The sequence below is a fragment of the Eleginops maclovinus genome, chromosome 18, assembly GCF_036324505.1.
Source record: "Eleginops maclovinus isolate JMC-PN-2008 ecotype Puerto Natales chromosome 18, JC_Emac_rtc_rv5, whole genome shotgun sequence".
In the NCBI taxonomy this organism is placed as follows: domain Eukaryota; kingdom Metazoa; phylum Chordata; class Actinopteri; order Perciformes; family Eleginopidae; genus Eleginops; species Eleginops maclovinus.
This window is the reverse complement of record NC_086366.1, coordinates 19,409,308-19,421,063: the sequence shown is the minus strand read 5'-3', so window position 1 is coordinate 19,421,063 and position 11,756 is coordinate 19,409,308. Positions and strand designations below refer to the sequence as shown.

At 38.4% G+C, this 11,756-nt stretch overlaps 1 protein-coding gene across 1 annotated transcript; it reads right to left on the bottom strand.

Moving 5' to 3' along the window:
• Positions 1 to 9,353: 9,353 nt before the first annotated feature.
• On the bottom strand, positions 9,354 to 11,756 carry LOC134880507 (protein FAM181B). Its single transcript, XM_063907460.1, has one exon. The coding sequence runs from the start codon at positions 11,038 to 11,040 to the stop codon at positions 10,078 to 10,080; it is 963 nt and encodes a 320-aa protein (XP_063763530.1). The 5' UTR covers positions 11,041 to 11,756; the 3' UTR covers positions 9,354 to 10,077.

The following is an 11,756-nucleotide window of genomic DNA, read 5'->3' as shown; positions in this document are numbered from 1 at the left end:
CACAATTTCTGAAAGGGAGTTTGAGATGTTTGCAAACTTTTGAGAGGATGATATTTCTGCTTGAGGAAATTCTACTTGCTGCTGGAGAGAGAAATACAATAAATAAAGTTCCTTTTAATTACGCACACCTCAGAGGAAATGCATTCTCTTGCAAACTGTACTCCACAGCACTGCACACTTATGAATCATATCTTTCCAACATGTAATTGTGTTGTCGGAAACTACTAACAATTATTGATATCGCTTGAGACTAGGCTGTCTGGTTATTTGGGAAGCCTAGAATTATTTTTTGGAGGAAGGCTAATGGAACAATTAGCCAGAGGAGAAGGAAAAAACTTGGCCAGCCTATATGATTTTTTTGGCTCCAGAAATACAATCAGTACATGCAAGAGATCTCCTGGTACAGAGATGCTAATGGACCCTTAATCTGCATACATTAGCATATCACAAAAACGAACAAGGACATAAAGAGGCGTTGTGTCTTTATAACTTCATTACTTTACTCTGCATTGAGAAAGTCTTTGAGTCAATGTGACTGAAAAAACATTTAGACGGTTTTTGGTGTAGAATTAAATATGTGTAGCTCAACAATCTTTTCTAATCAAGAAACCTGGAGTTCAAAATAACGCGTACTATAGAGAGATACATAAGAACTCATTACTCAAGGAATAGGAGGTAAAAAGGAAAAAAATCATACTCTTTATTCTTGTAAGTACGCCATATTTTATATTGCCAATCACAATCTTCTTCCTCACATTATCAGAAAAGTATATTTTATCTACATCTAATCATTTATGAACTCTACGGTTTAACATAAATTACAGGGGACATCACAAAAGACCTTACTCAAAACTCAATACCCTCAGAGTGGATGTCTCTTTATTGCTCTTTTAAATGTGTACCACAATCTGTTCATTTCAACAAAATGTCACAAGCAGGGTTTCTATCCCCCTCTCTCTCTATTGTCGCTCTTTCTTTCCATGAGCAAACATCAGACGTTGCCAGAAACCAGACACAAGATAAACAGTTCATTAAAAATGGGGGCATGCCATCATTCAGAGAATCGCTCCACTCAACCTGCACCACAATACAGAAGAAATAACAAGGCACACAAACAGAGCAGTCTCATCCAAGGCATTACACCTGGACCAAAGAATTCCTTGGACCAGGCAAATCATAGAGGAAAGGGTTAAGTGATGAAACACAACAGAAATGTGCTCCATCAGAGGACAAAAAAAAACTAAAAAAGAGATTTGTTTTTTGCATGGAAGACACATAAAATACTCAAATGAAATTTTCACTAGAACCTTTTCAGATCTTTAGCAGCTCGATAGTCAGTATATTTAATCCATTTCTATTCATATGAAGAGACTGAGGCTTATATAATGTCTGCAAGCATTTGGGGCTTAGGTTTCTTACATAACTTGAAGATGAATACATTCTGTTTTCACAGGGGTACTATTTCTTCAAATTCGGTTGAATTACAGCAATATCTTGTTTATTGTCTTGTCAGGGAGGAACAGAAAAACTCAGAGCCATTTAGTGGACAAGAAGACCCCCCATGTATTCCAATATGCTATAATTGGGTTGACTGGTAGATGTAAAGCTGAACAAATGGAGCTCTGGGAGAAGAGTTAACAACTGTCTGGACCAAGGTATCCTGGGTGACAGAAAGTATCACATTATATCTCTAATGTCGTTCTTTTGGAGGTTTCTTATTTTTTGTGAGTGTAGAATGTGTTTCAGCATCAGATACAATACAACTTGTCTTACGTTGCACTAGAGTGAGATTGTAGATTCACATAGCCAACGTGCTTCATAGGATGTGTTGGCTTAGGGAAAGGGTTTAGAGCTTGGGACTCATGATGATCTTTTAGTAGAGTCCCTGCTCCGACACAATGAGCTAATTGGTACGGTTGAGGTATTTTATAAAGGTGATTTCTTGAGGCCTTTGTGTGCAGACACCCCATTATCTTGGGTTACAACCGGAATATCACCAACAATTTCAATAAGAAGGAACCTTTTCTGACCTTGGAACGGCTCAGGTATGTTTGATGAAGTGTACTCTTCCATCAGGGAATGATTAGTAAATAGATGGATGCATACAGGATCAATGCCATAATCCCATACTAGGTTCATATGTTACCTTTAATGAATTATATTGATCAAACAGCAATAAAGATTACGTCAAAGCATTATTACGATGATAGGAAACAAAGACTAACTACATACTGGTTGTATTATAATACTATTTGGCTTAAAGGCTATTTAAATGACCAGTTATTCACCAGCAAACAAGGGATGTAGTTGTCAGCACACAGACACAAGGTCTTTAGCATCAAATTATGGTGGTGCAGTCATGTTATTGCGGTAATGTTTTACTTCAAAACTCTATTTCAAGGGTTGAGAAAGGCCAAACCTTGCTATGGGAATGACAAGATGAAAATAGATGTCCCCTAGATTTCTCCTGAAGATAGTCTGATATCAGCATGTCTGCCGTCCTTCACCCCCATCCCTCCCAAAGGGGAGGCTCCAGCAATTATGAGGGAAGAAATCTGTGACAGGTAATGGGATTTTCTCTGCTATTACAGATTATAATGTTTCTCAAGGGATGTACAGGTGGTATAATACAACTTCCTCTCCTTCAGATGATAGGCATGTCATTTATATCTTTGGATCAGATCCTGCCCTCGATATGTTACAGAGACAAAGACGCTTCACAACGCACTTTCTATCCTAACATCCTTGAACATTTGCATCTGACAGTAGCCAGGGAGGAAATGTATTTCACAGGATGTAATGAGTTATAATTCAAGACATTGAATAGAGAGATAATTACAACACCAAAAAAATCTCTGCAACAGCTCTAAGGTTCTTGTTGGCACAGAATTTGGACGATTTTCACAAAGTAAGGTCTATTTTTAGGTGAGAATGTTTAATTCTCACGTTTCCATTTTGCATAAAGGCAAGCAGAGTTCCCAAAAAGAACTGTTATTGTGTCATGTGCAGTGGCAGACTTGGCTGCATTAAATTACCAAAGACAGGCTAGACACATCGAGCCCTCAGCAGGGGCATGCGACAATCTTGTTTTCTAAATTCTGCTTCTACCTAAAGCCAGAATGCGATAATAATAAATGAAATGCCTTTTGCTATTGTTGTGCTGTCTACACAACTGAAAAGCCTGCAAGGTAAGTGTCAGAGTAAATGTTTTGCTATTTTCTTTTTGCCAATGGAAATTATAATGAATGCAATTGCTCAGTTGATTTATAAAAAGGGCAGTGAGGAAAAGAAGAATAAGTATTACTTACTAGTCCTGAATAGTTGTTTTGTATTTTGTAGTTGTTGCTTTAATTATGATTCAGTCATCAGGTGCTTACTGTGAGGTCTGCGAGAGGGAAAAGACCCAAATGCATACAATTGTGCAAGTGCAAGCAGGCAGACAAACAGGTCAGGTCAGATGACTGGAAAGCCACAGCAAAACCTTAATTAACAAACAGGCAACTGACTGGGAAGGAAAAATGGGCTGCTATGGGCTGATGAGGGGAAGTGGAAACAGGTGAGCAGGTAGGCGTGGAAGCTCCGGTGATGAGAATGGCTGAGGGTTGTTGCAGAGCAGGATGTGAGTGGCCAGTGAACACGACAAGTGTAGAAGTTTGAGGGTTTCTTGTGGACAGGTAGAGAATGGCAATGGAGGTTGTGTAATGAGAGAAATAATGATGATACTGAGTGGTTTATACACATTGTGTTGCCAATATGTATAAAACCCTGTTCATTTTTATGCAGTTAACACCACCCACTGCCATATAGCACTGTAATACAGCAGAGAAACAAAACAAACAGACAAGTAAATAAATAAGCAGTCATGGTTTGTTTTATCTTTAGGCAGTTGGGCGAGGCATCAGGCAGTGCACGGTTGCCTTGACTGCCAAGCATTAAAAGAGAAATATCTAATTGTTAGTGTGTTTGAAGTTCTCTTTGTGCTAGCTGCTGTCACCTGCTTAACTTAGAAACCTGCACTGCTGGTTTATCCACTGAAGGCAAGCGCCAAAGTGCTGTGGAAAAAGACAAAACTTCGGAGTACGCAAATCCTGTCTACATGGATGGTGGATTTGGAAAAGGCTAATGACCGTGTTCCCTGAGGTGCTGAAGCAGTATGGTGGGCTGAGATCACAAACAGTTACTAGTCATCTCTACTGTTTGCAATATTCAAAGATGGAAAGTCAATAAAGTTAAGGAAATTAATGCACAACACTGCATGTGCTCGTTGTTTTGTTTTTTTTAAATGATCACATGCTGTTATTTAACGTGAACCATCTAATGTTGGCCATCATCTTTATCAAAAGTTTTGTAGCTGAAAGAAGTCAAAATGCTGACAACTACTGCAATAACACAATTTGTATATTAGTATAATCTAATTTGAATGTAACTTAAATGACTTTTAATTGTTTCCCATCTTTAATTTAATACTTTTTGTGCATGCCCTTTTATCTAATAGTGTTTTATTTTACTTATTTTTTGTCTCTATCCTCGCTTTTGCTGTAACGATGTAAGTGTCCCCTCTGTGGGAGGAATGAAGGCATTCTGATTCTGAACTCCAAACCTTTTGCTGTGGTTATATAACCACAGCAAAGACAAAGGAGAGAACATGGGACTAGGCTAAGATGAACCTCAGCATGTGCATGTGCACTGTATAGTAATTATTTGAGAAGAAGTCCAATCCAAACCTATTGACTTACTAGTTGATTTTCTTTCTGACCTTCTCCTCTGCTCCCATGCTTCCGATAGTGACCAAACGGCAGTGACAAATGACAGAAATTGACAACATTAAGGGGTCATCAATAAGAGTTGACTTTGGTTGGAAGCCAGATTCCTCTCTCCTTGGAGATGCATGGTGACACTATTTGATGAGGCGAACCTTGAATAATTCAAAGGCCCCGGAGCTGGACAGGATGTGTTTAGGGACATGAGATATTCAGTCTGTTAAAGCTTCTGTTTAGCTGTTGTCAGGGAGCCCAAAATATTTCTAGCTGTGTTGCAGGTGGAGCATGACCAACTATGAGAACAGGAACCTGAGGAGATGGCTTGGGTAAAACAGGCTTTGGATACTCAGCTCACATCGGCATGACCATGACTTAGATGAGCAGAATAAATATGGATGGATGGCTGGATGGCTTGCTAACAGTGAAAGAGACTTAACAGATAACACAAAGGTAAAAAATTATATATATTCTCCGATATTCCCATGTTTTCCCTTTTAATGACCAATCCAACTTCAGTAAAGTGTTCAATGACATCCATTCCGTTTCATATGTTTACTATAACTGCATATAAATGACGCTTTGTAGTCATCAGCCCCTCTCTACATTTAAATTATCAGATTACATTTGCTATAGTGACATTTTTCTTTCTTAGACCCTTTTGATAGTCATAGTCATAACAAGAGCGACTCCACCTATTAAAGTATGTCATCCGAGAAGGAATGGCTTTTAAATTGATATTATTAATGTGATTTTCATGAGAGAGTTGTGCCTGTCAATACGGGTAGCATCTGCCAGAGATGAGAAATCTCCAGCAGTATTGCCTTTAATCTCACCAAGACTTTTGTCATCTGCACAGCTTGCAATTGTTATCACACTGACGAAAACACACAGATGTAAGCCAGCATACTCACAACACCCTGAGGAGGCAAAACAGTGCGCCATAGCTGCTGAAAATGAATGCAGACTTAGATGGAAAGCAGTGAGACATGAAATACATATCGAAAGAAATATACTGAGCTCTAAGCAAATTGTCTTTTTTGGGTAATCTTACTACCACAGACAAGAAAAGGATCAGGCAAGGATACATTATTCATTTAAAATTAATGTTCACAGAAACTAACTGCTATCACTGGTTGAGGCTGTGCAATACAAGGTGTGAAAATTGCAATGGGAAGTCATATCTCTATGCACTTAATTTCAGCCTTAAATGTCTTGCTGTGTAGTCCTTGAAAGGTGGAATGCAACATTATCTCTGATGAAATAAAATGTCTAAAAGTCAAGGATTTAAAGTTTAATTTGGTGTTTACAAAGGATGTATCTGAATACTTTGATTGGAAATCTTTGGAAGGACGTACGTAAGAAGTACCCAAGGAATACATAAATGGCCTAAGGGGCTGATAATAGAAAAGCACATTTGAGACACAAAGGTGCAATTATAAGGTAATAAGTTATAAAAGATAGATTGTTTCATAATGAATATGTATGCTGGAGAATATGAAAAAAGAAATGTCAGGTTACGAATAATAATAATGTAATCTTTACAAGCAGATAATCAGAGGATACAATGAACCACTGGCAGCTTATTATATTAATCCAAGCATGAAACCTGTTGTAATGTAAAATTTTTCTTGCAAAGCAGTTAATTAAAGATAGTGGTGATGCTATGCTTTGATAGCATACATGTGGATCATTTTTATAGTTTGCTCTCTACAAAACAAACATGGACAAAAATGAGACTATAGTTATATGTAACTGAGGGAGACTATACGGAAGGCTTACGGATATATCATTTGGCTACTGTGCTTTCACCCCGGTGGTCTTAACAAGCCATGAGGACTAACTGTGAAAGGTCAGTGAGAGAGGGTAAGCGTGGATGGATACTCTAATTCCAGTGTAGCACCACGGTATGAACAACTCTGAAATGTATAACTTTTTCTCGGCAGTGGAGTTCATTTGAGCACTGGCTTGTTTTTCCATTCTGTATATACATGTGCAAATGATATCATTTGTGTTTACACTTATTTTATTATAGGACATCATATACCATGCCATAGAAAGTCTTCTGTATATTATCTAGTTTACCTAGATATCTGGCTCTTGTTATTCAGCTCTGCGCCAACACAGTTCTTGTTAATCTATTTGACAAACATTGCATCTCCAGTGTGCCATAAATCAAAACAGGATACAGTTGTGGCTCCATCAGTAGGGTTTAATCTGAATGTATCAGCGGGCGTCAACTCAGGAACAGAAAATCCATATGCCTTCTGTGTGTGTAGTTCTCTATTGCAAATTGCCAGATGTGTTTTGTCTTGTGAAGAAGATAGGTGTTGTTGACCAATCTGCAACAAAGACAGCTGGTCAGAGTTAAAAAAAAAAAAAAAAAAAGCCTGGAAGACTACTGTATATAAGCTTCAAAATCCAGCATTACAATGAACATGTACACCATGACATTATAGTAGGCACCCTAACATGAGTGTGTTGAAGTCCATTTAAACCAACTCTGAAATAGACTGAGGGATACAAATGTGCAGTTTACATGCATCCATTCCCCTCCAACTCACTGAATTCAGGACTGGGATTTGAAAAAACCCTACACAATACCGCGGTTTTACATATAATCTCATACATCAGATACAAGTGCATTTGTGTCTAAATGGGAGTGGTGGACGTTTGATTTTTCAGTGGAACATTACTGCCATCTAGTGTGTGCTATTAGTAAGTGCTGGGCCTGAAGCCACAACACTGACGGACATGTTTGTGGTGCTCTGTCATTTTATATTGTTTCTTGATTGAAAATTGAGAAAGGGAACTATGGGTCAATAAATCGTAGGAAAAACAACTGGAAATTGCTCCTGCCTTTTTCAGCAACATGCCACAGCACTTTAATACTCGTGAAATCGTTGTAAACAACTAAGGACTGCTGGTTAGGCGATTAGCCAGATTGTGCATGTTTAGTCAACTGGAGAAAGAAAACATAGTTGTCTGCAATTTCCTTTCCTTACCTTACCTTTCTTTCTTTTTTTTTTTTGTGGGTGGGTGGGTAGGTATCTAAAAATGTTTTAATACTATGGCTGTAGGCCTATAGGCTAATACTGAAAAAGCTGGATATCAAAATAAAAAGTGTTTATTTTTTGCACACACATAAGACTGCATAAAATCCAAAGAATAAATAACATAACATTCTTTTTTTTTTAAATAAAGATATATAAAATACAATAGTTTTTATATAGTATTTGCTTTAGGTACACAAAGAAGCAGATACAAATATTATTTATTTATATAAAAGCATTTTTTTGTTTAGATATATATTTGACAATTTCCTTTTCCTGATTACTTTACCTTAGCTTTATATATCTGTACAACATCTTTCCTGAGAAATTCCTGCCATGTTTAAAAATGTAAAAAAAGCAAGATAAAGATCAACCTGTCTAATATTATATACAATGTTGTACAATGTGACTATAATTTCTTTTTCAAGAGTTAACTATGCAGACTTTAGTGTGAGCCAGGATTTCTGCCCCATGATTGGACTTTCATCAGCCAGCAGAGGGTGGTACTAATGTATAGCCTACGGTTAGCAGGGTCATGGTATTTAAATGATCTAAAGATGGTTTGGAGGTTTCATGTTGAAATCCCCAACCAACAATTTGCAGGAAATTAATAAATCCCATGCCCATATTAAGCACCAAATGGATTAATGGAGTGCTGCAGTAGCCAAAACTGTGAATTAAATATAAATGATTGTCATACTTACTCACTGTTTGCTTATTTTGAGAAATAGGAGCATGTTCGAGAGTGTATGTGTGAGAAGTTAATTATGGGCAATGATGTTGAGAGTTAGAAACTGAACATGAACTTACTTTTTCTAATCTCACAACACTTTAAGGTGTTTATGTCCCACAGAGTGTTTACCAGCTGGCTCTCAGTCCCAGCAGAAATGTAAAATCAATCAAGCAGCACTGAATTATTTCTCCATTGTGTACCAGTTGATGTTTTTTCCTCGGAATTGTTATGTTGTTTTCCCCTTTTGTTTAACATCTCAACAAATGAGACAGAAATTCCAATTTATCGGACCAGAAACAAACAATGCTGGTTTACACTGCAATCAGTAATGTATTAAGGTGTCTTTTCAATCAATTTATACAGGTATAAATACTTGAGTAAATTAAGATTTGTTATACTCTCTGTGCCTACAACAATCACAAACACCTGTATGATGAAATGTAATGCAATACTTCAGCCCTGAAGTAAATACTACTTTACCTGTTAAACCTATGTGTCAGGACTCAACTCAGTAGTTGCAACCGATTGCATAAAGCACTTCAAACCCAGGGTTAAAGAGTGGTTCACTTACAGGAAGATGATTAAAGCATTGGAATAAATAAAAAACAAGCAATAGTTATTTAACGAAACAGGAAAACTCAAGGTAGAGGAGCATCAGGATTTTGAGATAAGAACTGAAACACTTTGGCATATGTTGCAGTTCTCAAAGGATAAGAGTTTTCATGTGTATATATTGATTTTTGCGACTGATTGCAACAAACTCAACTCTTAACAAACCATGATTAACAATGAACACAAACACAGACACTGTTTTCCCAATAATAAAGACCAGCTTTATTTTATCCTCTTACAATAGCTAGATACATTTAAGGCTTTTCCAAGAAATTGGATACAAGTGGTAAATCTGCCAGCTGAAAATCATTTCGGAGCTGTAAAATGTCGTAAAACAAACATCGCATCACACTTTTCTGTAATAATCATTTCAGCAAAAATGATTTTCCTCTCTTCAAAGAACAGTTATTTACAGGAAGGAAAAAGTGCCTGGCTGAGTGTCAGCATGATTTTTCAAATGTGACAAACAGTTCTATATTATGAAGCAATAAGTGAGGTTCAGCGGACTACACCAACAACTATATCTGCAATTCCCAGATTAAGATAACATACTAATGACCGGATTTACTCCACATACAAAACTGAAGCTTACCCTACACAGTCATTAGAAATTGCCTGAGATAAAGAAAATAATATCCACGTGTGAAACATCTTAACATTAAACAGAATAGTTAATTAAACTGGGAAAAAGCTTTGGACAATTTATTTTGAAATACAATATTTGAAGTTCCTTGTTTTTCTCCAGGAAAGTGACACATGTTGTAGCGGAGGAGATGATGCAAAATGATTAAATCCAGTTGCAATATTGCTTCCACAACACATGAACAATTATGATAAAGTAATATCCAATTCTCTTAGCCTACTGTTAAACTTATCACAGCAATTTCTGCTTTTCACCAGCAGCTCTTCTAAGCACAGTTTCTCATAGAGATGAATAGTTAGCTCTGTTATAACCACCACTTAAATCATAAGTGACCTGAGGTATGGAGCAGTCTGTGAAGAAGTTTGGGAAGGGCAAAGTGCACAGTGCGTTGTCCTCTATGGACCCAGAAGCAGTCTCAGAAGGACAGTAGACGGGAGGCTGGGCCTGGCCCGTACGCAGGCCCTCCTCTAGTTTCTTAGAGGGTCCTGAGCAGCTAGTCCAGGGCTCGGAGTACAGAAGTCCACCAACTAAATGATGAGCATCGTATGAAGCAGGATCCGGGCCTCCCATCTCTTGCAGCACACGGACCGGCATACTTTGATAAAGGTCCTGGTCACTGACCATGTTGCTGTAATCAGGCCCCAAGAGCTCGAAGAACTCCACAGCCTCAGGATTTCCTCGCTCCAAGTCCTTCAGCGTCATCCCAGATGTGGAGCTGACTTTGGAGCAGTTGGCAGGCTCAGTGAAGAAAGAAGGGGGCAGATTGCGATGCCTTAGGGGTGGTTTCTTAGCTTTTTCACCTCTTATATCCTTCACTGGGCTGAAGAGGGCTGCCAGGCTCTTGCTCTGTAGGTTTGCCTGGACTCCATCACGTTTAGGCAGAGTTTTGCTCTGCAAAGGGCTGGGTTGAGCCAGAGGGGAACCCTGTCTTTTAACAGGGGCATCTGCTAGATTTCCTGGTGTTATTATGCCGGTGCACCTTTTGATCTGCTTCTGTAGATACTTCCGGTGGTTGACTTTCCTCTTGGATTTCACTGGCTTGTCCAGAGCCAGCTTGATATTGCTGGAGGCTGAGTCTATGAAGCTCAGCAGGTCCCTAGTGGTCTCTTTGTAGTCCTCGTCATTTTCTGCCTCACCGAGGAGACTCCCATCCAGGCTTTTCTCCACGTCATACTCCATCACAGAACCAGGGAAGCAGAAACTCATGAACTGAGGGTTCATGATTGCAGTCTGAACAGCCATTACTCTGTTGAGCCCAGCAGCTACACCTGTGGCATCCGCTGCGTTCCCTGAACTAAAAGTTTCTTCACAGCATATCTTTCTTCCAAACACCTGGGCCTGATGCAGCTCATGAAGTTGCTGCACACATTCTAGAGTAGAAGTGACTGGCTCTGAGAAAAGCAAGGAGATCTTTCGGGGGGCAGGACTAATGATGTCAGAACATCAAAGAGGAGGGGCAAAGAGAGCGCAGGACTTAACTCTTTGCTTGTGCCTGACCACCTGCATCTAAGAGGGATTTGTCTGAAATTCCCCGCTGTGTTGAAGACAATAAACTCTGTCAGAACTCTCCCCCTCTAGTTTAACTGTTTGTGTGTGTGTGCTCTGAACCAAAAACGCTTTCATGAAACTGAAGGATATTACTGTAACGTTGAGCGGAAAACCTTTGAAATATACATGTATAGAGTAATTTGCTTGGTAGAATTACTAAAGCAAAAATGATCTTTTAGAGTCTTTTGAACATGATTATTAAACAAACAAGAGCAAATATCTAAACCAATTTCCTAATTTTTTGGGGGAAGTAACATTTCCCCCCAAAAATCCACCAAATATCTAATGTCATTATCCGTGTGATTCCTGGTTGCTTTCAAAACATTTTAACCACTATTCAAATACCATTATGTGTTTCCTTTCTGGATAATCAAATGGAAGTTTACTTGTAATCTAATTACTGCTCATTT